This window comes from Jaculus jaculus, chromosome 4 (assembly GCF_020740685.1).
Source record: "Jaculus jaculus isolate mJacJac1 chromosome 4, mJacJac1.mat.Y.cur, whole genome shotgun sequence".
NCBI lineage: Eukaryota > Metazoa > Chordata > Mammalia > Rodentia > Dipodidae > Jaculus > Jaculus jaculus.
The window spans coordinates 1,150,369-1,176,319 of record NC_059105.1 but is presented as its reverse complement, the minus strand read 5'-3'; the positions used below and the strand labels follow the sequence as shown (position 1 = coordinate 1,176,319).

The window sequence follows — 25,951 nt, the reverse complement described above, 5'->3', positions numbered from 1 at the left end:
TGATGCCCTTCACAGCTTTTTGCTTTTGACTGAACTTCAGAGGCTCCCCTCCCCCCGTGGAAGATTCAACATGCCAACTGTCCTGTCTGTCCTGACGGAAGAACAAACATTGATCAGGGTTCAAGCGACAATAAAAGGTGTGGAGGCAGCAGAGGCGCATCGATCAGGCCTGGCCTCTGAGTCCAGCGCAGGGACAGCTGGGAAATGTTCCGAGCACTAGCCAAGGCCAGTGTGGCCCTGTGCCCCAGAGTGTCAGGTTGGGTGCGGACCATGGCCTCCCACCAGCTGCTGGTGTCACCCCCAGAGACCCTAAGCAAGCCCTTCTCAGTCCCCAAGAGGCTCCTGCTGGGTCCTGGCCCCTCCAACCTGGCCCCACGAGTCCTGGCAGCCGGGGGGCTACAGGTGATTGGGCACATGAGCAAGGAGATGCAGCAGGTAAGCCTCAGTGGCACTTGGGGCCCTGTTGAAGTGGTGGTTACTCGGGAGCCAGCAGAGGGGCCAGTCTGACCTGTGTGCACACTACCTAGATCATGGATGAGATCAAACAAGGAATCCAGTATGCGTTTCAGACCACGAATCCCCTCACACTGGCCATCAGTGGCTCGGGACACTGTGCCATGGAGACAGCCCTAGTCAACCTCCTGGAACCTGGGGAGTCCTTCCTAGTCGGTGCCAATGGTGTCTGGGGGCTGCGGGCTGCAGATATCGCAGAGCGCATTGGTAAGGGAGAGGGGAGGCTATGGCCCTGTGTCTTTTCTCTGGAGGCCTCCTGGGGTGAGCTGTATGCTCTCTCTACCAGGCAGGCACTGACCTGAGCTGCCTCCAGTGAACACTCCTCCCTTTTTGGCCTCTCCTGCGTCCATCTCCCCAGGCTGCTGCCTCCTCCTCGCAGGCATCAAGACCCTCTCAAGACCCTGATAGACAGCAGCACAGTGGGTGACTTTTCCCCCTGGTCTTCTAGAGTTTGGGACAGCTGTTTCCATTATGCATGGAAGGGTGCTGTGGGAAGGCCCCGGTCTGAACCCAGGTAGTCCCTTGGAGACCTCAGGCATTGCTCTGTTCTTTGACAGGGTGGGTTTCAGAGGCTGAGCCTCTCCACATATCCCAGAAGCAGCCTAGAGACAGTTCGCCCTCTAGAGGCTGAGCCCGAGACCAGACTTCCTGATGGGCCCTAGCCTCTGCAGATGTCATGCATGCTCAACACCACTGATGGCCATCTGCGGGTGTGCAGCCAAAAGCCCAGAAGGTCCCAAGCTCTTAGCGGATCCTCCAGTCCCTAGTTTTCAAGGGGATCCAGTGAGAGACAGGGACCCAGAGGAGACAGCAGCGTCCGGGCTCTGATGCCTAGACTAAGCCCTCTCTACCCCTCCCAGAGGCTTAAGAGGCCCTGCCCCAGGTTTCTCTGCCATCAGAACTCTGGTTGTGGGCCGTGCACTGGACACAGGACTCAGACACACCATCTAAGTCAGCTGCTTGGCTCCTGGAAGCCCCACAGGGTCAATGCCTGACTCGTCCTTTGTCACTCATTTATACCATCGCTTAGTCTTCTATGAAATGTCATGGACTTTCTGAGTTGGTTTGGGCCACGGATTCCACCAAGAATTCACCTACACTGCTCAAGTGTGACCTCATACCGATGCTTGTTTATTATCTGTATAATGAGGCTGCCAAGAACCTCGGGTATAACAGCCTGAAGAAGGGGCACCCCAAAGCTCTGGTTCCAATGTCCTGGGGGCCAGCCCTTACTGAGCATGTTCCTCTTCCTCTGTGGTCCAGCCACCTGGATGAGTGGGGTCCCCTACTGCTCCCTTCTCACTGCTCTCTCTGTCCCTGACCCCAGGAGCCCATGTGCATCGAATGATCAAGGAGCCTGGAAGCCATTACACACTACAGGAGGTGGAGGAGGTACTGAGATACTGGCCTCAGGGCTGAAGAGATAGAGCTGGGAGGCTAAGGCCAGAGCTGGCTGGCAGCCCTTCCTAGCATCTGGGACTAGTTGTAAGCGAGGCACTCCAGTTAACAGGGAACAGGTGATAAGTTTTGTTTTATCTGGTAGAAAAACTGAGTAAGGGGTCCAGTTCTGTGTGCAGGGCCAGCATAGCTGCAAGCATGAGGCTGGATGGCACCCTTGGATCAGGGAGGGGGTATATGTGGGCAGCCCTGAACCCTGTCCTTACCAGCTGACATCCCTCTGTGAGGGGCTGAATGGCCTAGAGGGACCCCCATCAGCTTTTCCCTCTGCTCCTCAGGGCCTAGCCCAGCACAAACCAGTGGTGCTGTTCCTTACCCATGGGGAGTCCTCCACCGGTGTAATGCAGCCTCTGGATGGCTACGGGGAGCTCTGTCACAAGTAAGCTTGACCAAGGGGGCAGTGACATGGCAGAGCATAACACAGAGTTGGCTGGGTGCTACGTGCAGGGAGCTGGTGGGTCTGACTGAGGCTGTCAAGCTGGCCAGATGTTCCACGTCCTACATCCACTGTGCCTCGGTCACACAGCACAGGGCAGGCACCTCCAAGCCCCTCTGCTCCTAGCTGAATCTGGGTTGGCTCCTTCCACCTGATGAGAGCCCAGGGGCTGGAACAGGATCAAATGCTTAGTGGCTGGGGAGGGTGATGAAATCTGATGTCTGCAGCCCAGGACCTGCTTCACCTCATCCAAAGATCCACAGACCCAGAGTCGAACCCTACCCTGCACTTCCCTCCCAGTCCCTCCAAGAGGATTTATGGGGTTTCCCTCTTGAGACATGGTGCCCACTCCTCTGTGACCCAGCAGCACTGTGGAGCTGACCATAGGATAGGGGAGCAGTCGGAAAGGGTCGCCATGGACCTTGGATACATGGGAGCTCCCCTGGGCAAGGTCCCCACTGAGATAGCCCGCTATGCAGAACCTTACCCATAAGCCCCAGTTACTTGGATGTCTGTGCTGTCCAAACTGCCCCTGCAGGCATGGGTGCTTCTGGGCCTGTTCTCTGAGGAGAAACTGGTGGAGGAGAGTACACTGCCACGGCTACTGCCCGGGCTGTCCTGGGTTCTGGCCTCTCAGGGCTCTGCACTTGCAGTGAGAGGCTGAGTGAGCAGCTGTTGGTAGAGGGAGGCTTGGACTCTGATGCTGCCAGGTCACTGGGGACCCTCGCTGGCTCGTGGAGCTTCGAGCCCTAGCTTCCCAGGCCGACCCTTGTACATGTGTCTGTGGAGGTAATGCAGCCAGGTGACCTGAATCATAATCCACACCCAGACCCCAGGATTGACACCTGGTCAGTTCTGTAGCTGCCTTGGCTGCAAGGGGCTGCGTTGGGGAGTGAGTACAGGTCTGGGAGGCCCCGCCCGCTCCAAGAGGCGGCTCCATGCTGGAGGGAGAAGGGATCCTTCTCCTCGGCCTTGCTGTTCTTCTAAAGGCTTTCAGGGTCCCTCCAGAAACCCAGTCCAGTCTGAGTCTGAACGCCTGGGGCCCTCCTGCTACACTCTCACGTCCTATGCCTCTTCTAGGTACCAGTGCCTGCTCTTGGTGGATTCTGTGGCATCGCTGGGCGGGGTCCCCCTCTACATGGACCAGCAAGGTAAGGGTGTGCCTGATGCACCCTGTTCCAGGTTACACACACTGGTGAACTCTGAGACGACAGCTGGTGCTGGAAGGCTTAGTGTGACAGTACCCACAGGCCCACCACCAGCCCATAGCTGGACTGACAGCCCTGTGCCCCCATCCTTACTGGGGAGATTATTGCAGTTTACATTTCTGTGACAAAATACCCAGGGCTAGATGCTGATATGCAAAAGGTGTTTACTTAGCTCACAAAGTTAGGCTAGGCAGGAAGTCAAACAGCATACTTTGGCCTCCATCAATGGCCCGAGCTCCATCACCACAATCACCACAAGAAGGACGGCAACACAGTAGGAGTGTTCAAGACTCAAGACGAAAAGGTCAAACGCAGGGCAGGCAGGGAGCCAGAGAGTGGGAGAGGCAGGCTCGCTCTTTCATAACTACTCTTTTCTGAACATTAGGCAACCCATAACCCAATGGCCTCCTACTAGTCTCCTCCTCTTAGAGATTCCACCCCTCCCACACCACTCTGAGGACCAAGCTGCCGACATATGTGCCCCTGGGGACGCATATGCACACTATAGCCTACGGCAATACAGGCTCTGGAATGTATCAACAGCCTGAGTTTCTGCCAGGTCATCAGACCTGGGCATTCTGGGTGCCAGAGGGAGGCAGCAGCTCCTTTGGCGGGGGGGGGGGAGGCTCTTCTGCTACAACAGGAGTGAGTTGGAGAAGGGAGAACCAGTCTAGCCATCCAATGTAGGTTAGGCTATGGTGCTAAGGGTGGTGGGCTATCCTCAGATGCCTCACTGGGCTGTCCAGGTTGGGCAGCTTTGAGTTCACAAAGGAAGAGGTTATGCTGCGGCTCAGCGTAAGGCACAGCTGTGATGAAGCCGTGTCAGCACACACCCTCCCGGCTTCCACATACCATCGCCTGTGGTCCTCCAGACATGGCACGGGGCCTGGGCTGGGGCAACTGCTCTGGAGTCTCAGCCCATCATGAGCACACCCTCTCTCCCATGCAGGCATTGATGTCTTGTACTCTGGCTCCCAGAAGGTACTGAATGCCCCACCAGGGACCTCCCTTATCTCCTTCAGTGACAAGGCCAAGTGAGTGAGCCAAGGACCCTTCCTGGGGTATGGATGCAGAGGGAGTGCCGGTGGAGGGAAGGAAGGGCTCTGGAGCTGAAGCTCTCCCTGCCCGTCCTTCTAGGGTGTCCCCAAGGCTAGCTTTGCTCTGAAGCTTTCACACAGTTGTGGGACAGGGGAGGGCACAGGACGGAGCCTGGGATATGGACAGGATCAGATAGTGGCATTCAGGTGGGTATAGCTTCATGCCAAAGGGTGAGCCGAGGCCCAGCTCCCATGTCCTAACAGCAGGAGTTGGTGCAGGATGTGGCTCAAGGATAGGTGCAAGCCACCTCCCCTCACTCTGTAGTTCTACGATCATCTCCAGCGTCCAGAGAGAGGCCAGAACGAGGGAGAGAAAGATGGGAGAGAGGGCTCAGTAGGCAGCCATCAGCCTCCCAGGAATGAGGGTATGGCCAGGAATTATACCTGGGTGGCAAGTCAAATGCCAGCTTGGTCATGGGAGAAGGTATAGGGAGTCATCAGGAGAGGGGGTGAAGACTGGGGAAATCAGCCTTAGGAAGCTCGAGCCCAGGCCTCAGATCCCCCTGATGAATGACGCAGGACAAAGTTGTGAGAGAGAGGAAGAGACTTAAGAGTGGAAGAGTTTGACTTGAGCCCACACATAACAGTCCGAGGGTCAGAGGGTGAGGTAGCCTGAGGAGCTCACTACCAGCTGGGTGCCCCCAGTCCCTTGAGCGAAAACTTAAGGACAGTCACCTGTCTGTCCTGTCCCCCGTCTGTGACACAGGATGATCCCAAAGGCTTAGGCTGGTTTCTCTTGCCCAGGCACAAGGTCTACTCTCGGAAGACGAAGCCTGTCTCTTTTCTCATGGACATCACTTGTTTGGCCAAGTTGTGGGGTTGTGAGGGCAAGACAAGAATGTGAGGATCTGGCGGGGACAAGGGTTGGGATGGTGGGGTGGCCTCCCCCTACACTGAACCAGTCACACGTGCTGGACTCTCCATCCCACACCTTGGTGCCTCACACCCTGACTAGAGCCCTGGGACTCCCCTGTACTGGCCCACACGGGGCCCCACTTGTCACCTGACCTGGGGGCTCAGGTCCAACAGAAAGTCCCTACCACCTTGTCCTCCCTTAGCTCTTTGGACATGCTCTGCTATATCTTCCCATTCCCAGGCCTCAGTTTACGTCTCTTCACCAGGGGCTCCATGGGCAAACTTGGCCATAATCTCAAAGGCCTGTTTGTGACATACAGGATAAGTTGTAAGCACTGGTATCCTAGCCTAGTGTGCTAGCTTCACAAGGACAGGCGGCCTCAGTGGCAGGTGGCAGCTGCCTGTGCCTGTTCCCTTCTGCCTTGCCCCTGCACATTGCCAGGCCCCAGATGGACCTACCTTCCCTGGCAACCAGGCTTGTGACCCGAAACTGGACAGTGTCCCTGGGGAAGGGCTGGCTGCACCCAAAGAGCCTGCCCTGCTGAGAGTGGAACAGTCACCCCTGGCCCAGTCCTCACTATGGCACTGGACCAGGACCCTCCTGTCCCCCAGGAACCATCATACAATGCCTGTCATCAGCTTATACTGCCTGAGGGAAAGCCTGGCACTCATTGCAGAGGAGGTAAGGGGAGGGGCTTCGGCCCAGGTTGCAGAGGGAGAGGGAGAGTAGAGGAGGCTGACAGACTGAATGCCTCTGGGAGGCCTCTGTAATCCCTCCAGCTACTCTGGGGAAATTAGACAAGAAGGTTCCTAAAATAGTCATGAGGCTCCTTGGTTTGTTAATGGGTCTGGCCTGGAAGAATGACACACTATAGTCAAGCAGGGAGAGGGGTCCACAGCTGAGAGAAGGCAAGGGGGTGGGGGGCTGGCTCCCTGGGAGGAGAAGGCTGGAACTGTGCTGTGAGCAGGCTGAGGACAGGGCCCGGGACAGATGCCCGCGTGGCTGTCTTCTGCCCTTCAGCTGTTGAGCAGAGCACTGGAGTCTGAGCAAGAGGCCTTGGAGTAGAGCGATGGGGCTAAAAGGAAGCCCTGGAGCTAAATGAGAGGGTCTTAGAGGGGAAGGGGCACAGGTTCCAGAAGCTGGGCATATAGCTGGTGGTTAATGGATTGGCAGCTGTGCCTTAGATAACTAACAAATCTATTCCACTAGTGGCTTTGGAGGCTGGGAAGTCCAAATTTAAGGACCACATTTGACTAGGGCCTTCTGACTACATCATAACATGTCTGAAGGTACTACATGGGACTACCCTACCCACCCCACCCCCTTTTTTGAGACAGGGACCCCTGTAACAGGCTAGTTTCAAGCTTGCTTTGTATCCGAGGCCCGGGTTGGCCTTGATCTCCTGACGCACTAACTGCCTCCACCTTTCAAGTGCTGGGACCACAGGTATGTACCACCAGTCCCAACTGTTATTGCGCACCATGCTGCCAGTCAGATCCTAGCCACTGCCTACAGTTCCCGCTCAATACTGCTGCCAGGACGGTTTCCACCCAAGCCTTGGTGACACACACACCCGGCTACCATAGTGCTCACCTTAGTCAGGAGATGTTGGCACTCTCTAGGCATAGGCAGCTTCCAGAGCAGTGGGGTGGCCAGGGTGATGGTTGTGTCCAGTGCAAAGTCCACTCTCATAATACAGGAGGTGACGTGTGACTGTAGGCCCTGTTGGCTGCAAAGGAAACAGGACAGGAAAAATGGTCAAAGCCTTGGCCACAACCTTTCTGATGGCCATCACTGGCCACTTCCAACCACATGGGGCAGGAAGGGCCCCTGGGATATGGCCACTGTGTTTGGTCTCATTCTACCTGACAAGCCACCACCTGTGAGTTAACATGAGCTGGGTTGTCACCCATATGTTACCTGGGGCTGCATACCAGATGCCCCTGAGAAGCAAGGGCTAGGGCTGAGACAGGTAGGGAAGAAAGAGAGGTCAGGAGTCAAGAGCAAGGTGTGGTGGCACCTACCTGTCATCTCAGCATTCAGGAGACTAAAGTGGAGAATAAGGAGCTCAAAGCCAGAGCTGGGAAAATTGATTGATATATTCAGTTGATAACGTGCTTGCCTTGCAAGCATAAGGACCTGAATTAGATCCTCAGTACCCAGATAAAAATGCTGGGTGTAGGGCGTATGCCTGTACACCAGCACTGGGGAGGCAGAGGTAGGGAACCCCTGGGGCTCAGGGGCTAGCCAATCTAGCCTAACTGATGAGCTTCAGGCCAATGAGAGACCATGTCTCTAAAAGTAAATGGCATACCTGAGGAATGACACTCAAAATTGCCCTCTGGCTGCCACATACATGCACATATATGTGTGCTCACGCTTATAAGACAAGAACACACACACACATCACATGCCAAAATAAATAAATAAAGCAAATAAAAAGAAAGTTAAGACCAGTCTGGCCCATATGGCAAGTTTAGGCCAGCCTGAATTTCATAGTGAGATGGAAAGGGTCACGAGAAAGGAACACACTTAGCAGGCTTTGGTAGCATTTGGATTGTGGGATCAGTGTCCTGGGAAGATGGTGGGTCTTGGGGGCCAGTGGAGAGCACTTGCTAATGGGTAAGATGTGGCCTGAGATTGACGATGGGGCTGGGTTCAGGGAGGACAAGTTACTAAGGTTCATAGGTCATGGTCACTTGAGGTCTAGGGTTAGAGAGGCCACCTGTCACAGGAGGAGTTGGGCACCTGGTTCCAACCGCTCCGCTCTCAAATGGCCAGCAGCCCCTTCCATCCCTATGCAGCCCCATGCCCTCTACAGTACACCTTGTCTGTCTTCCCCTGGAGACACCAGGTGCCCATGGAAAGCTGGTGCCCACCTCCCTCCCTCCTAGACCTTTCCTCTTGCTTCTAGATTCCTCAGCCCAGACTCTCCAGTGTCTTCCCAGAAGCTAGGGCCCCAGAGGTTGCCACAGCATGCTCAGGCTCGGGCTCCTCACGGAGCCTCGTGCCGCTGCCACCTTGGGAAGGAGCTCCGCCCTACCTACTGGTCAGTGTCCTGCTCTTTTCCCACAGGGCCTGGAGCATTCCTGGCAGAGGCACCAGGAGACCACAGCCTATCTGCATGAGCGCCTGCAGGGGCTGGGCCTGCAGCTTTTTGTGAAGGACCCGGTGAGGAGCCCGGGGGGCAGGGAGTCAGCTAGTGAGCCAGGCTGCGGCCCAGCCTGGAGGGTGAGGATTGCACCAAGTGCTGCATTTCAGTGGGAACGGAGCCTCTCTCAGGTGAGGGTACCTCTTGAGGGTCTCCAGGTGCCTCCTACACTCTGCCTAGGGAGCCCTACCCTTTCTGGCAAGCTGATTTCCTCCAGCTCTTTCTTTGGAATCTGAAGCTAGCTCAAGTCAGACAGATCCTGAGCACCAACTAGAAGGGCACCCAGGACCCTGGCCCATGTGGCTGAGCCCCACACTTCCTGCAGGCAATCCGGCTGCCCACAGTCACCACTGTGGCTGTGCCTACAGGCTACAACTGGAGAGACATTGTCAACTACGTCGTGGACCACTTTGACATAGAAATCACCGGTGGCTTTGGGCCCTCCGAAGGGAAGGTAAGGAGATGCCTGAGGGCCAGGGCTCTGCACTCTGAGGCACTAGACACCCCATGCTGAGCTGGCTGTGTGCTCCATCTGCGCTGAGTCGGGCAGGGCCCAGGACAGCCGAGCTGTCCCTAAGGGAGTGCCCCTCCCTTTAGTACAAGGAGGCATCCAGGCAGTGCTTCCTTCAGTCCTTCTCACAGTGGTGAGGTCTCAGAACAGTCTTTGTGGCTCTGCTCTGAGTGCTGAGTGACTCCACGTGCTGCCCTCGGGACTCCCTCCATTCTGTGGGTTCAGGGGAGGACCAGCTCTGGGTGGTCTGCACAAGGCTGTCTACTTCCCTCCTGCACACCAGGTGGGTGGTGACCCCATAGGATGACAGGCTCTGACTAGGCTCCCTTCAGGGCCAAAGAGGTTGACTGACATCTGTCCGGCCTGTGCCCACTAGGTGCTGCGGATTGGCCTGCTAGGCTACAATGCCACGAAGGAGAATGTGGACCGCATGGCAGAGGCCCTGAGGGAGGCCTTACAGCACTGCCCTCAGAACAAGCTGTGAGCCTTCTCTTACCAGATCACAGCCTTTAGAGGGGCCAAGAGTATGACAGGAGCCAAAAGACTGTGTAAGACCACCAGGCCTGCTGCTGACCCAGCCAGGCAAGGGACAGGGTGGGTGGCCCTTCTCCCTGCAAGTGAGGCCTCATGGAAACAGGACCCACATCACCTTCAAAACTTGCTGCAGTTTTGAAGAATACTTAATAAAGTGCTGGTCAAACATTTTCTCTCACTGCGTGGAGTTGAGGAAGAATGATAAGGGTTCCACTGCTATCTGCACTGTCCATTTGGCCCTTTGAGGGGCACTCCTTGTCTTGGGCCCAAAGGCAGATCCTTTACCAGGGCTGGGGGTGTGCCAGCTTGCTGTGGCCGCAGATACCACTCCCCAAAACACACCCTTGGGGCTGGAGGAAGACTCAGTTGGTAAAGCATTTGCCATGCAAGTATGAAGACAGGAGTTTAGATGTACAAATGTGAATGTTGGATGGGCATGGTGGTCGACCTATCACCCCAGTACGAGGGTCTGAAACAGGCATCCTCCATGGCTAGGAGGTTAGCTACACTAGCAAGATCAGCAACTCTGGCCTCCAGTGAGAGACCCTACCTCAGAAAAATAAAAGGAAAACGATTGATAGAAATGCCCCATTTCAACCTTTGGCTCCCACACAAGCACACACACTCTCTCACACACACACGCCCCACATACACATACAAAGATAAATAAATAAAGCTATACCCTTACATGGCACATCCAGGTGAGCCCACAGGAACCCTTACACTGACAAAACCCCCAGGTCCTGTAGCCCCTTAGCCCTGGCCATCTTTTTGTACCCAACTTGTCCCAAGCCCCAGTTTCCTCCTCTGCTTTTCCCCCCTCCCTTGCTTCTGGGACGCTTCTGGGGAGGCCAAAAGATGCGTCTGTGGCAGCCATACAGCAGGTCCTCAGAGCCCTGGGAAAAAGATGGAAAGATCTCTCTAAAAATAAAAAAATTAAAGATTTGTTCCTAGAAATTTGATATTTTGATGATGTTATAAATGGTATTTTAATTTTTTTCATTTTCAACTGTTATTTTTTAATTATTTATTTATTTATTTATTTATTTATTTGAGAGAGAGAGGAAGAGGCAGAAAGAAAGACAGAATGGGCATACCAGGGCTTCCAGCCACTGCAAACGAACTCCAGACACAAGTGCCCCTCATACATCTGGTTTATGTGGGCCCTGGGGAATCAAACCAGGGTCCTTAGGCTTTGCAGGCAAACATCTTAACTACTAAGCAATTTCCCCAGCACCTCAATTGTTTACTTTTAATATACAATGTTTTCTCTGTTAATTTTGTATCTTCTGGCCTTGCTGAATCCACAGTTCTAGTGCTTTTTGTGGAGTTCTTTGAATTTTCTAGGTAGGTAAGTGAGTTGTCTATAATTGATAACAGCTATATATTTTCCAGTACTTGTAACTCCACTGAGTTCCTTTCTCACTGACTCCCTTTCCTTTACTGCTGTGAGGCACTTCGTGACGGACCTGTGTTTGTCATGTTTTGGTGTTGAGGTTAAGATCTGGGCAGTACTTTCTTCTGCTTTGTTTTCTAATAAAGTTTTTCAAGAACAGGATTACTTTCTCCTAAGTGTTAGGTAGAATTTAACAACCTAGTGTTCAGGTATGGAAAGTTTTTTCAATGAATTCAATTTTCAGTAAACATGGGGTCCTCTCTCCCCTCTTTCTTTCCTTTATTTCTTTTCATTTTTCCCTTTTCCTTTCCTTTCCTTCTTTCCCTCCTCCCTTTCTCTCTTCTACTCTATCCCTCCCTCCCTTCTTTCCTTCCTTCCATTTCGGACATGGTCTCCTTATGTAGCTCAGGTTGGTCTCAAACTCACAATCCTCTTGCCTCCTGAGGGTTGGCATCACATGCCTGACTAGACTTCTTTGGGGGTCCCTTATATTTCCCAGGGCATGTTTGCATTTCATTTGGCTGTTGCATGTGTTGGCATAAAGTCATTCACAGTGTCCCTTTGCTGTACTTTTGGATCCATAGTAATTTCCCTTTCTTCATTCCTAATACTGGTAATTTATATTTTCTCCCTTTTTTATCAGTATTGATAGAAAGTATCAATTAAATTAGTCTTTCCAAATCAGCAGCATTTATGTCTGTTGTCTTTCAGTTTCCACTATATTTTACAATCTCCTTTATTTGACAACCTTTGGTTTTATTTATTTTTATTTTATTGTTTTTCCTAGGCAGGGTCTCACTCTTGCCCAGGCTGATGTGGAACTCACTCTGTAGTCCTAGTCTGGCCTCGAATTCACAGTGATTCTTCTACCTCTGCCTCCGAGTGCTGGGACTAAAATCACATGTCACCATGTCCAGCTGAACTTTTGCTTTTTAAAAATATTTTATTTATTTATGAGAGAAAGAGGCAAATAGAGAGAGAGAGATAACTGGTACACCAGGGCCTCTAGCCACTGCAAATGAACTCCAGACTCATGCGCCACCTTGTGCATCTGGCTTTACATGGATACTGGGAAATCAAACCTGGGTCCTTTAGCTTTGCAGGCAAGTGCCTTGACTACTAAGCCATCTCACCAGTCCTGAACCTTTAGTTTTAATTTACTCCTTTTAATCTAAACTTTAAATACATTCTGGATTAACATGTGATAACTGTCTAAATCCTTGTGGAATGCTCTTATTTTTCTAGCTTCCTATAGTAGAAGCTTGGATAGTTGACTTTAAACACCTCTTTTTTCTGAGGGCTTAAAGCTAAAGATTTCCCTCTTAAGGCCATCTCTGTTGCATCTCCCAGTTTTGATAATTGTTTTCATTATCACCTAGGTCAAAATACTTTATGATTTCCCTTGTGATTTCTTCTTTGAACCTTAGATTATTTAGACTCAGGTTGTAAATATTTGAGGATATTCTAAATAGCCTCTTGTTTTTTTATCTCTAATTTGTGCCTATCAAGGTGAGAACTCATTTTATACAAGGATTTTAATTCTGTGTAAATGCACCAAGACTTGTCTTATAGACCAGGGTGGACTTCTCCAGAGGCAGTTAAGGATGGCTAGCAGCAGAGGTCTTCCAGGTCTCTTCACATTCATTGACTTTTTTTTTGTTTGCCTTTTGTACAAACTACCAAGAGTAGGATGTTCACATCTTCAAGTGTGAATGTGGCGTGGCTGTTTCTCTCCTTTGTACTCAATCCATGGGCGCTCATGCATTGTGAGGTCTGCTTGTATTTAGAGAGCTGGATCTTTCCCAACAACTTACTCAGCATTTGAAATAGCCTTCACCTATGATACTGTCTTACATCTGTATGTTCCTTATCAATGTTGCTGATCTCCACAGATAAGGAAAACTATTTCTTTTCTAAAAATTTTATTTATTTATTTATTTACTTATTTGTAAGGAAAGACAGAGACAGGTGGAGAAAGAGAGAGTGAGCGGGTATGCCAGGACCTCTTGCCACTGCAAATGCACTCCAGATGCATGCACCACCTTATGCATCTGGCTTTACATGGGTACTGGGTAATCTAACCCAATATGGCAGGCTTTGCAAGCAAGGAACTTTAACCACTTAGCCATCTTCCCAGCCCAAGGAACCCTATTACTTGATGCTCTGTCCCTCACTGCTGCCTTTTCTGAGTCAGGAAAGTCCCTTGGAAATGTGTCCCCACAGAACAGGCCATCATGTCCAGGCTTGATGTTTCCTTCTGCTCTTCAGGATGTCTCCAAGGCCATCCCTATGCACAGGAGACAACAAGCTTACCAGAAACAGGGTCATGTGGCACTTCAGAAGCTGCCTTTCTACAAGGCCCTTTGTAGACACTCCCTGCAGAACAGAGATTCTGCCTCTTCTGTGCCCCACACATCCTTGCTTCACAGCCTCAACTCCTGCTCTGGAGCTTTCCAGGAATATGCACAGTGCTGTTTCTACACATACCATTGGCACCACATCATATCGTAGCATGAGGCTACTAGAGAACTCACTTCTGCTCTGGCCCTGCTCAGAACTGACATCTGTTCCAGTCACTTAGTCAACAGATATTTGTAAATGAGGTGCATGCCATTTCCAAGAGCCATGGAGGCCACCAAGCATGGAAGCTAGCTAGTGTGGCTAGGTTCTAGCCTATCCCAGGCTTCTGAACCACTAAAGGCATTGCCTTTGTGACAGACTTTAAAATTTTAATGAGGCTTTTATCCCTCACCTTATGGACTGAGTACATCTGATAAGGCATCAGAGAACTTGCCCATGAACGCTCTGGGCTCTGATCTGCACAATGCCATTGGCACAGTGAACCAGACATTCTGTAGCACATGCCCCCAGGTCCACCTCACACCTAGGGTGGGAAGGTTAATGTGGGCCTAGACCAGACCCTACACTGCCCTGCTCCACACTCTTTCTGGTCCTCTCTTCTAATGGGAGCAAAAAAAAAAAAAAAAAAGTGTCCTCAGGTCTATGCCCACAGAGTAAGCTCCTGAAGCCCCGGCATCCTGGTCTATAGCAGATTATGTCTATCATAGTTCCTGTGGGCTTCGTTGTGTAAGCCTGACACTCACCATAGTACACTGGGTTCCTGCTGGGGCCATCTCACCAAGCTAGTCATTAAAGAAGCACCACATTCTCCTACTGTTCCTGATGTGATATGTTTGAGAGAGCTGTGGACTAGAATGATTTCACACTGTTCTTTTGACCTTTCCTCTGGTCACAGTTCTTATTTCTCCTATCCTGATTCACACTCTACAGCAAGGTGGTAACCTAGGTAGGCCTGAGTCTGGTATGAATCACATAGGGACCGAGCTGTGGTTCTCACTCAGGGTTGTTGGTGTCAGCTCAAGTACTGATCCTATAGCTTTCAGAGGTCCTGGGCACTTGCTTTCATTGTGTGATTGCTCTGACTCATGCCATTGGACCTTGGAGGATACTCAGAGTTGTGTGGCCTGCACACATGTAGGACTACAGGTTCCCTCCCTAAAAGCTTGAGGAGCTAAAGCCACTGAGCACAAAGGATAGATGATAGAAAATAGATGTCCCTGGCTGCAGGCAGGCACAAGAGAGGGTCTGTGGGGACAGGATAGTAGGAGAGGGAACATCAGGTTCCAGAACAGGACGCCTGGTCTAGCCCAGGAGGCACCTCTGGAGTGATGGGAGCAGTCGGCCAGTGCGGGCTGGCAGGAGAAGCTGAGGGTCATCGCTCCCTGAACTAGGGAGTAGGCACACCTGGCATAGGGGACACTGTCTGAGAATGGAGAAGGTTGGAAATCATCCATCACATGGGCCTCTTAGACCTTTAGGTTCCTATATTTCCACTGACAGATTCAGAAAGTGGGAACCCTCTGCACTGGACGTACTGAAGCGGTAGTTTGTTCAGCACTGGGTACATGGAACTTCATCCCCAAGGAGAGGTGTGCAGAGCTGACAGGGACAAGCACCTGTTCTCCAGGCTCAGGCCCACACCCCACTTTGCTAACAATGTCAGAGATGGATTAATGTGTGTCCTGTGAAGTACATGACCCCTCCATCTCAGGCCTTCAGGTAGGACATGGCAACTGCCTCATGTCCCCATTGCATGGCACTCAGACTCCCAGATGGCCCTTGGACCAAAGTCCCTGGGCACAAAGCCCCTGCATGACCCCCTCATCAAGAAGCTTCTCCTTCTCCAAAAGTCCCAGGAACCTCCTGCAAGTTTGCAGAGACTGGGCAATGCAACTAGTTCCGCTCGCCGTCCAGGGTCTTGGTCTTCTGGAAGATGCTCTGCATGGCTGTGATACGGTCCTTATCCTGGATGTTGAAGACTTGGAACTGCAAGTGAGTAGGGACAAAGGGTCACAGATACAGCTGGGCCACACTTGTCCCAAGCATCACAGGGCCCAGAACATAGACCACGGCCCTCCCTGACACTGAGTTTCCTGCCTGAGTCATCATCTCTATAGATGGACTGGCTAGCATCTGTCCTCTAACAGCCCAACACAGGAAGCCCTGCTAAGTGCTCATTGAGCCTCCGTTCCACAGGTCTGAGAACTTTGGATAGGCCCATAACCTTGGCCTAGAGATTAGGTAACAATTCTTGAGTGGCAGTAGGGAGCTGTCTGCTCTTTATCAGGGGGAGGGGTCACTGAAATAAGATGGAGATCCCAGCATCCTGGTGACCACCATAAGATGGAGATCCCAGCATCCTGGTGACCACCCTGGTCCTTGTCCTGCTAGGAGGGAAGAGGTTTGCCAGGAAACATCAGATGTGCCCGGAATGAGGTTGTGCTTACTCCCGCGGTGGGAGTGAGGGTCAGCCTTTGCAGGGGGCATAGATTCTGTAGGAGTGGAAGAAACAGCTGGAAGAGTAACAGGTATACCCAAACATCAGGCCAGAGGACACAAAGTCTCCAAGGGCATGGCCATGGGGCTCCCAAGTCCAGAGGCTCATAGAAACCAGACCCCAGGAAGCCTAGAAAAGCTGAGCCCCCAGGGTTAAAGGGTGTTCTGGATGTTTTCTCTTGTGGTTTGGGGTGATTCCTTGGGACATGGGGACAGTTTCAGCCATGCTGCCCTGGCTCACAGAGGAGCCTTGCATCTGTGCGGCCACTCCGGGGGAGCACTCCATGTCCCATCCGATCCACAGCATCTGGAGGCCTGACCCCTCCCCAGCTGTCCTCAGACATCTGACCTGGGAGGAAGTGGCCAGAGTACTGGACTAGTGCTCTCTCCTGTGGCAGCTGCACCCACTCACCTTGTCCAGCAGGACATCAAAATACGCAGTGGTCCAGTACGTAGGGTCACTGGCAGGCAGCTGCAGGAGCGCCTTAACCCCATTGTCTATTCGGGGTGGGCGGGTACGACCCAGGTGCGTGACATGGATGAGCAGAGATGCCTCAGGCTGGCTGGCAAAGTGCTCCACGCGCTGGTAGATGTCCCCGAGGTCCAGCTCACTGTTCTGCAGCAGGTTGTGCTCCGGATGGAGGAAGTGGGGCAGGTTCCGGGTGGCCAGGCAGCACAGCAGCACCACCAGCAGGCGGTACACTGCGCCCTGCAGCTCTGCCCAGTCCTCGGGCGCTGGGAAAAGCGCAGAGGCCCAGAGCAGCGCCGTCTGCAGAGTACAGGGTCAGGCCACCTGCGAGCAATGGGGCAGTCCCCACCACCCACAGCTGCCCTCGCCAGACCATCCCTCCCCTTGTCGCTGAGTGTCAGAGCGCCCCGGCAGCTCCTGAAGCTCTCCCTGCTCCTTCATCCTTTCCAGGTCCCTCCTTCCAGCCTCTGCTGATCTTCCATCTGGTTCCCAGGACTCTTTTGGGGCTGTCTGAGGCTCCATCCTTCCTCAGAGCTTTCACTCAGGCCTCTCCATTTATCTCCTGCTCATTCCTTGCAGCCCAACCCAAAGAGGCCACTCCAAGACATTGGGGTGCCCTTCTGCTCCTGCCCACCCTAAGGCTCTGCTCAGGCTCTCCCCTTGTCACTCAGCTGCATTTCTGTGTTCTCAGGTCCTTTTCTTTCCCTGGCACCTCTCAATTCATTTGGGGACCATGAGTTACCATGCATCTGATCCTAAGCAGCCACTGGAACTGGCTCCACTTCATGTGGAGGCCTGAGAAGTCTGTGAACAGCCTGAGTTAACACAGGGGACTCCCAACAGAGCTGTCATATGAATACTGGTCAGCCCACCTGCCCCTCAACACTTCAATCCTGTGGTATACTCCAGGGATTTCCCAGTGCTCCATAGCTCTGCCCCATCTGCTTTCCCCTAGCAACCTTGAAGGCTGAGGTGGCCAGAGCCCTCCTCCTTATTCTTTTTAACACTGGACCATTACAAAGGCCCTAGTGGGACATGCCAGAGTATCCAGCCCTATCCAGGAGCAGCAGGAAGGGAACCAATGCTCTCATGCGCCCTGAACTGGCTCCAGACCAAGTGGAAACCTGGACAGGGATGTTCACAGATTCTGTGAAGCCTAACTCAAGGTCTGATCCAGTTCCAAGTCTGGCAGGGATCTGAGGTCACCTGCCCAGGAATAGCCAAGATCATCAGCCTGATATGCCGTAGCAGCCTGCAGTCTCACCTGCCTGATGTCCCTCCTAAATCACAGCCTCTTCCTCTGAATCCAGAGTCCCCCTAACACCCATGATCACCTAGTGTGGGAGCTGGTGCAAGGGACATGCCTGGGCACCCTGCCCTCTGCCACCTGGTCACAGGCAGCAGAGGCAGAGCAGGACAGGCGCTAAACTACTGTGCGTACCTTCAGGTGGTCAAAAGTCAGGCCAGGGTTCTGGCCACCACCCCTCCAGCTCTCCAGGTTCACTCGGTCAAGGACTGAGAGACTGTCCAGGCGGTGGCCGGGGAGGGAGCCCAGGGCACCAAGCAGTTGGCTAAGCAGGTAGCCAGTGGAGGTCCTAGAAGTCAGACCCATCCATCAGACCCAGTGACCCATGTATTACCAGAAAGAAAAGCCTTAGTTGCCACTGCTCCCTAGGGTCAGAAGCTCCCAAGCCCCATGAGGTTCTCACCCTAAGAGTGGCTGTTCTGTACCCTGCCACCTCCATGTCTCTCAGAAGTGGACTCAGGGGCCACTCAATGTCAATGTCTAGGTTTCAGACTCCTAGCCATGACATGCAAGGATAGAGGGAGACCTCGCCCTCTGCACAGACTAGAGGGTCAGTGGAGCTCTAGCCCAGCAGGATGTTGGCCCCTCAAGGCCCACTAGGAAAACCCAAGCCCACCCCATGGGCGGTTGGAGGATGGCCAAAAGTTGCAAGATCCCCACCCCCACACAGGATGCCACACAGCAGACGTGCTCACTGTACACTTACAGAACAAAGGCTGGTCCTTCCATTCCCTGAGAGTTCTGTCCTAATGGGTCAGCTACCCTGCACTAGCCCGTGGGGGAGAGGCACTGGAAAGGCCAGTTTCTAATTTCCTCACAGTAAATGGCTCTGCTCAGCCCAACTTTTAACCTGCCTTGGTTGGCAGTTGCTCACACAGCAAGCCTGACACAGGCCCCACTCTGTGTGAACTGGCCAGCTGGGAGGGATGCCACAAGCGTCTCAGGAGGAGGACTGGAGCACCGAGACTTGAACAGCTTCAGAAGTGTTGGCTATGAGACAGTACCACCTCAGGCACAATAGTCCCCCAGGCCAAATCACCACAGCCCTGCATGAGGTGCCATTCAATGGTGTCGGGTCTGGATAGAGCGAGCCCAGACTCTAAGTCCTGGTGTGCGTGTATTCTTAAGGGGGACTTAGCCTCTGCCCCCTTCTTCCCTCTCCTATGACCTGGCTTGGTGGCAGGTGGCCTTCATCTGTTTTCAGGTTTCTAGAGACAGAGACTGGGGACTCAAGGAGAAACTAACTGCTAGAAATGAGGTGTTGGCAGGTTAATGGGCATCTGTACCTAAACAGCCCAGGTTGAGGAACCTTCAGGGAGGGGCTTCCAGAGGCACTTCCCTGACCTAAAGTGTTAGCAAACCAGAGCTAGTTTCATTGTCATGGCTATCCTCACAATGAGGGGACTTTTAAGCTTCTGGACATGGTTTCTCTGCTGATGTCCATCCAGAGCAAAGGAGGGAGGCTGATGGTGAAGGGCTCCCTCCAACACTACCTTCCACAGTGGTTCTCTCCTCATAACCCAATGTCACTGGTCACCTCCCACATAGGAGAGGACCTGGGTGTGCCTTCTCTACAGCTCTTCAAAACATTGAGCCTCACTCTGACCCCTCATCAAGATGCAGAAGCCCACAGGGTGGAGGCAAGCAGACCCAACCCTGCCTGCAGGACCCAGAGAACCAGTGGGTGGGGGGCATACCTCCAGTGTTGGTTGCTGGAAGGTACGAGGTCCACCCCATGGCTGGCAATCTTTCTCAAGGCGATCTTAGGAAATCCGGGTGTCAAGTGGGCCCCCTCTAGGACAGGTATCTTGTGCTTCCTCCTCACCACAGGCACAACATTGAAGTGGATCTTTCTCCAGCCACTGGACACCAACAAGGACAAGCGCAGCTGCCCCTCCTTCAGACTGGCTGCATTCAGTGAACCTGAAATTACCCAAGGTCAGGCCAGCTGCCCTCTCCTGGACCCCACCAGTCCAGACACCCCACCCTGCTGTCCCCCACAGGCTGCTACTTCTGCACTTGCCCTCCCAGGGCAGGGACACACTTGCCTATCCAGTAGTCATAGCTGAGCAAGTGGTTGGCTGTGCCAGTGCTATGATACCACTCCATTCATGGCACCTGCCAGCTGAGCCATGTCACAGCATCTATCATGCCATCAGTTTCCCTGCTGAGCTACCTCTCTGCAGGACCCTCCCTCAGTCACATGGCCCTAGCCTGCTGCCTATACCTCCTGGGATCTACCCGCTTCCCACAACAGGTTCCACTTCAGCTCATGCTCAGCTCCATTCAGGGCCCAGGCTGCAGCCAGAAGAGAGCCCAAGCCCTGAGAAGCAGCACCAGGTGTAGTGCTGCCCCAGGCCCACACACTTAAAGCTAGGGTTCTGCAAACTGAGGCTGGGGAAACCTACCTAGAGCCCACCACATGTTCTGCACCAGCCCCTGGCAGCTCAGAGCCTATGGCTCTTTACTAAAAGGACCATGAGGAAGGTGCCCCGCCATGTCACTCTGAACCTTCTTAGTCTTCAGGCTTCCAGGGTGTACTGTCCAGGACAGCACCCCACTCCTGGTACTGCATACTGCATGATGAGGCTTGGGATCTACTCACACCCCAGCAGTTACCCAGAAACTAGCCACCTCTGTCACCCCCATGGACAACACACTCTGGTCAAGAGACTTCCTATATTCCTTCCCACTGAGACCCTACCCAGGGATTAACTCAGAGCCCATGTCCCTATCTTAGAGCCCCGCAGGCCACTCAAGAGGAGGCATTTCAGGAGTGGCAGGGCTTGGGATTAGTGTGGCCTGGAGCCCTTCTGGCCTTCTGCCACGGTGTTCTCCCTGCAAAACAAATCAGCACCAGAGACAGGGAGGTGAATAAGAGGGTTGCTCATATTATCACAAAGACAGTGAGGGGCACAGCAGGGATACCCACACTATTGCACAGGCTCGGGGTGGGGCAACCTTGCCTTCCCTCCCAGAAACTGCCTATTGAGGAGGTTTGGACAAAGGCCAGGACAGCCAACCTGCTGGTAGCTGGTGCCCAAAAGGAGCCCCCTACAAAAGCCTTTAAGGAAGGTTTTCATGGTTAAGTGGGACTGGCAACAGCATTTCCACCATAACAGGGACATTGAGGACCCTAAGAGAAGAAACTTGGCCTCCTTGTGTGACTCTCGGTCTACCCCCTGTAAGGCTTCATCCTATCTAACTTGGGTATCCCAATCAGTGATGGAAGAGCAATCCCAGGCCTCCCTCCGTGTAGCATTGAGGTGCAGTCAATCCCAGCCACTTGGTGGCTTTGTGACCTTGTTACTGTGGATACACATTTTATCTGTGAAGTGGAAGCTGGAAGGCAGCCAGCCACACCCATGCTAGCTGGGCTACCTCAGCTGGGGCTTGTCTCACTGGTTCCAGGGAGGGGGCAGCTGAACCCTGTCACCAGGCAGTGACTTCCCTTTTAAGGAAAGGGTCAGAAACAATGGCTAGAGTTTCCCATGGGTCAGCTCAGCCTGGTAGCAGGCAGGGGCCCCAGGCTGTGGGGTCTGTCTTCTCAGCCAGGAGGCCACCGGAGCATGCAAGCAAACCAGGGTCTGTTTCTTAATGGTCCCACAGCCTAGGAGCCTCCTGGTTTTCCCAACAGAATGGGTCTGCCCCCCAGTGGAATAGTGGACCTACAGAAAACAAAGACATGTAGGGACTAAAGAGCTAGGAAATGACCATCTAAGATGTCTGAGGGTTTGCAAGAACACCAAGAGCCAGACACTTAATGACAGTCTCGGGCCACCCAAGAGGTCAGTCCCCTGCCCCAGAGCATATGAAAGGAAGGTCTGGAAGGACATGCTCTCAGAAGCTGCTCTTCTGGAAGTCTGTCTGGAAGCCCAAGGGCCCCTGCATCTCAAAGGCCAGCCTGAAGCCCAGATGCCCAGCCATGAGCTCTACTGGGCACCTTTCCCCAGAGCTCCAGAAAACATGAAAGGGCAGGGCAGTCCTGCTGGCACAGGTGCCAAGGACCCTGTACATGCACCCAGGAGGCCAGGCTCCACATGCCAGGCAGCCCAGGCATGTTACCCATTGGGAGAGGCTGACCAGCCCCACTCAGTGACCTCCCATTGAGAACAGAAGAATACCACAGAGGTGACTTGAGATGATAAATCCATATGAGGAAGTGGCAGCTGTCACCATATGTCCATCCCCTCCTGTATGAGTAGGACATCCTGTCTCAGTCCCTAGTGCCCTGGAAGAACAACATGACATCCTTGTTGTGATCCCAAGAGGATGAACTTCACCACTCAGGGGTCCCATTGTCCTGGCTCCTCACAGACTGTTCCCCCCTTCCAGCTGGCTTTGCTAAAGGAAACCAGCCACTTCTGGCCATGCCCGTAACCCTACCCACCTGGAGCTCACATACCCCATATCACATCAACAAAATGTCAAGCAAAAGACTTAGCTCAAGTCCCTGGAACATTTGGAAGTGCCAAACCTCAGAGCCCACTGGGGACCAAGATACCAACTACCAACTTGACAAAGACATATGCACATGTGTGCCATATGTATAAAAGTACACATTTACATATGTATACTCACACTATACAGATGCACACTGATGGATTCATGTCCCCACATACACATGTATGCACACCCACATGCACTTGCATCCTTGAACACTCACATATATACACACACCGCGTTGTGCAATATGACCAAGGTTGAAGTGGGGAAAGCCGTGAGTATGATCTCAAGATGCGGTAACAGAAACCAAAACCAACCATCCAGAAATCTGCCAGGGCCCTCATCAAGCACGTTGGTCAGCAAGACAATGGGCTGGTCACAATGTTCCAAGTGCCTACAAGGTGACACCCATGAAAATGCCATTCCCCAAATTGCCATGCAGGCACAGACCACGAAGGAGGCATTTTCTGCTTTCTTGGGCACAAGGACTAGAGTGGGGCCTCCTGACTCACCCCAACAGGTCACAGCACACCCGCACACACAGAGAACACACACAGAGCACACACATAGACCATAGACACAGCCCCGCAGGCCAGTCACCACCCAGTGCCCTCAGGGTGATCATGTGCATGGTACAACATATGTGCACATGTATGTAGATAGTCCCTGTCGCTACCTGGCGGGATGAGGCTGTGATGCCTGCAGTGCACAATGGCCGCCACCAGGAGGTCTTTGAGGACACACAGGACCTTGCTGGGAGCAATGTGGCCGCAACACTTGTCATTGTCCTCTGCGGAGGCACTGAAGATGTCATCAGTCATCCAACGCTCCAGACCAGCTGCTTCCTTGGGGACACCCAGGCGGCAGAGTGCAGGGCCATCCCCCGGCTTGGTGGCCTCTGTCTCCTCGATCAGGAGGTCCCTGGTGTCCACTCGCAGGGGCACCTCTACATCTAGTGGGTCCTCTGAGGAGCGCAGGGCAAACTGGAAGGCCTGTACATCCCGGGAGTAGTCCACAAGGAAACGAGGGTCCAGGGCATGCACTTGCTCCAGCACCGTGAGCAGCACATTCTCTGCTTGCTGGTAGTCCTGGACTCGGGGTGCTTCCCGCGACTGGATGGCTAGCAGGTAGTGGTGCCACAGAGGCACCTGCTCAGCCATGGCAGGGCCCCGGACATAGGGTGCAGACATCCGCTGAGCAGCAGGTGGCAGGGCCAGGGCTGGTGGTCCTTGGGGACCGCTGTTGGCTGGTGAGGAAGAAGAAAACAAGGCACCTGCCTGAGTGAGCCGCAGGTCTGCAGGAGGGGCTCAGCTCCCCGTAGGTTCCAGAGTGACGGGCTCTGCTCCGCACAGCAGGTTAAATAGCTGAACCAGAGCCAAGGCCTTTGAAGTGAGGTGAGTCAGTACCCAACAATTAGGAATGTCACAGGGGGCTGTCCAGGGAGGCCCAGCTTGGTTAGCTCTCTTCTTCCTCCTTACTTCCTCCTTAAGCTGAGGCCCAAAGACACAGTGGCCCAACCCTGGGGCAGGAGCTGTGCTCCTGGTGTTTCAACCCCCATCCTAATAGCTGGGCAGAAAAGTCTCTGTGGAATGTGCCTGCTGTGCCTCAGTCTCCCTGTCAGACAGAGAGGCACAGATGAAAAAGGCAATGGCTCCCTAGACCCTGTATGGACCATCTCCCTAAGGTAGCCTAGAGAGCAAGGAGCTTCAAGCCAGACTTGGGCGGTGTCTCCACAGCATGCACCCCTCAGACACCTGTGCCACCAGCTAGATGGCAGTGGCCTCAAGCTTGTCTGGAAGCCCAGGTATGAGTCAGCCTTCCCTCACCTGTTGTCCACACAGCTGGCTGGTCTGGGCCCTTAGCGCTGCCCACCCTGACCCTCTGGTCTCCCTCTGAGATCAACCAGCACCTACCTGGAAGAGAGCTGGAATTGCTGTTTCTGGGGGAAGCAATCTCTGGCTCCGCCTCACGGCTGGAAAGCCTCACCCTACAGGCCCCTCCATACCTGCCTGGGCCCTGCCTACCGCCTCCTTCCCTCTCCTCCCTACACAAGGCCTTGCAAGTTCTGACTGGCAGGAGGGAACCACCCCTATCAACCCTTGGCCCCCAGAGGTGGCAGTGTGCAGAAGCAGCTCAGCTGAGAATAGCCTACAGGAAGACCATCTTCCACAAGCATCTCTAAGATTCCATCTCTGTAGCTACCTCATATATATAGCCCCTGCCTCATGTAGCCCCAGACCCTAGAGAGCTGCAGCCAAGTTGGTACTATCAGATGGGAGGGAAAACACTCACTCGTTGCTTGGCAACCCCAAGGGGCTGTCACCCAAGTGCAGGCAACTGTGGGCCTCCATGAGCAGAGACAGGTTTCTACATAGCCTGGCCCAGCCTTATCTGTGGGGTTACTCAGTATGTCACTGCCCCTCCCTGGGGCTCAGGTTCTAGGCCCCTGGCTGCCGCTGGCCCGTGCACACAGCCATTACCATTCCCTGCCTTCCACCCTCCTCCCAAGCTCCACAGCTTTCACAGCACAGTGGCCTTTGAGAGGTGGATCCTGCAGTCCTGGGCAGTCCAGTCCTGACCCTCAGCCTCAGCATTAAGGCTTGGCAATTCCTATTCTGTTTAGCTTTCGGCTTTAATGGTGTCTCCAACTTTCCCAACTCCATTCCCTCCATAGTCTCAAGGTAGTCTCCAAAAGTCATTCAGGAGACTCAGCTACTCCATCCACCAAAGCACCAGGCCTGAGGCCTGAGGAAGGCCCTGCCTTAGCTCCTAGGCATCCAAGCCCTCTTCTGAGCTCCACAGCTGCTACCCTCTGGTGATGTGGGGAGGGGAGCTGACGTGGAGGGAGAAGGACCTCACATCAGAATCCCTTGTCCTGCCCCGTCCAGTGCCTTTCCATGGGTGATAACAGCCACGGTGAGCTCCCCATGGCTGGAACAGTGTTAGTCTCCTTGATGTGTCCTGCATCTGGGCCCAGTGCCTATACACCGTGTGGACAATACTGTGAATGGTAGACAGTGGAGAGTTGGACTTGGGTGCTGCCTGGACTTATGAAAGAGGGGTGGGGCTGCTGGCTGCAGGGACACAGCAACTGCCAGGCAGCGTTTGACCACAAGAGCCTGTATGTAGTCTGCAAAGGGGCTATGTGTAGAGCAGAGGGGCACGGAGGGGATGGTGAATCCAGAATGGGCAGCAGAGCCCACAGATCCCACAGACTCCAAGGACCATGGTGATGCAGGTCAACCAAGAACATATTTGGCTATTGATTCAACATCTCAGTGCAGCTCAGAGACAAGCTCACAGATCCTGTATTTCAGGAATTCTCAGATATGCTGGGAAAGACCGTCAGGGAAGGAACATTCCAGGCTGCAGAGAGTTGATGAGATGGATTTCTGTGATGTAGGCTCCACACTGTATTGACACTGCACACATGGCCTGGGGGTGGTAAACTCCAGGCCAATGTTGTTCAGAGTCCCAGTGCAAAGTTCCCTAGAATACCAGTTCTCCACAAAGGCTTCCATAGCACAAAGGGCAAAAGCCCCAGTATGAGGTGCCATAGCTGAGCTCCCTCCACAGGCTCCAGGTAACACTGAGCACCTCTTCCATCTCTGGTGACTATGGTTTCCTTGGTAACTCCATCTCTTCCCTTGCCTTCCTCAGAAAGTTCTCCCTGTGTCCCCCTGCCCCATGGAGCTCTGCCTGTCTCTTTTGAT

General features: G+C 53.4%; 2 protein-coding genes across 2 annotated transcripts; one reads left to right on the top strand and one right to left on the bottom strand.

Moving 5' to 3' along the window:
• Positions 1-204: 204 nt before the first annotated feature.
• Positions 205-9,714, top strand: Agxt (alanine--glyoxylate and serine--pyruvate aminotransferase). Its single transcript, XM_004667820.2, has 11 exons — positions 205-435; positions 528-720; positions 1,841-1,905; positions 2,250-2,350; positions 3,488-3,558; positions 4,565-4,649; positions 5,457-5,552; positions 6,180-6,249; positions 8,644-8,739; positions 9,045-9,173; positions 9,607-9,714. Exons 1-11 carry the CDS (start codon positions 205-207, stop codon positions 9,712-9,714), a joined length of 1,245 nt encoding a protein of 414 aa, XP_004667877.1.
• Positions 9,715-14,157: 4,443 nt separating this feature from the next.
• Positions 14,158-24,268, bottom strand: Mab21l4 (mab-21 like 4). Its single transcript, XM_004667769.2, has 6 exons — positions 24,152-24,268; positions 22,915-23,484; positions 19,490-19,715; positions 17,928-18,081; positions 16,430-16,786; positions 14,158-15,507 (listed from the first exon to the last, which is right to left on the bottom strand). The coding sequence occupies exons 2-6, from the start codon at positions 23,426-23,428 to the stop codon at positions 15,415-15,417; spliced, it is 1,344 nt and encodes a 447-aa protein (XP_004667826.2). The 5' UTR covers positions 23,429-23,484; positions 24,152-24,268; the 3' UTR covers positions 14,158-15,414.
• Positions 24,269-25,951: the final 1,683 nt, after the last annotated feature.

What these genes read in the sequence shown, in the direction of transcription:
- Agxt (XM_004667820.2), top strand. Translation starts at nt 205, where the DNA reads ATGTTCCGAGCACTAGCCAAGGCCAGTGTGGCCCTGTGCCCCAGAGTG. An exon ending in TGAGCAAGGAGATGCAGCAG is followed by an intron (nt 436 to 527) that starts GTAAGCCTCAGT and finishes CACACTACCTAG; the next exon opens with ATCATGGATGAGATCAAACA. An exon ending in TCCTTCAGTGACAAGGCCAA is followed by an intron (nt 4,650 to 5,456) that starts GTGAGTGAGCCA and finishes TCTCTTGCCCAG; the next exon opens with GCACAAGGTCTACTCTCGGA.
- Mab21l4 (XM_004667769.2), bottom strand. Translation starts at nt 23,428, where the DNA reads ATGTCTGCACCCTATGTCCGGGGCCCTGCCATGGCTGAGCAGGTGCCT. An exon ending in TCACAGCCTCATCCCGCCAG is followed by an intron (nt 19,716 to 22,914) that starts GTAGCGACAGGG and finishes GGGTAATTTCAG; the next exon opens with GTTCACTGAATGCAGCCAGT. An exon ending in TCCAGCAACCAACACTGGAG is followed by an intron (nt 18,082 to 19,489) that starts GTATGCCCCCCA and finishes TCTGACTTCTAG; the next exon opens with GACCTCCACTGGCTACCTGC.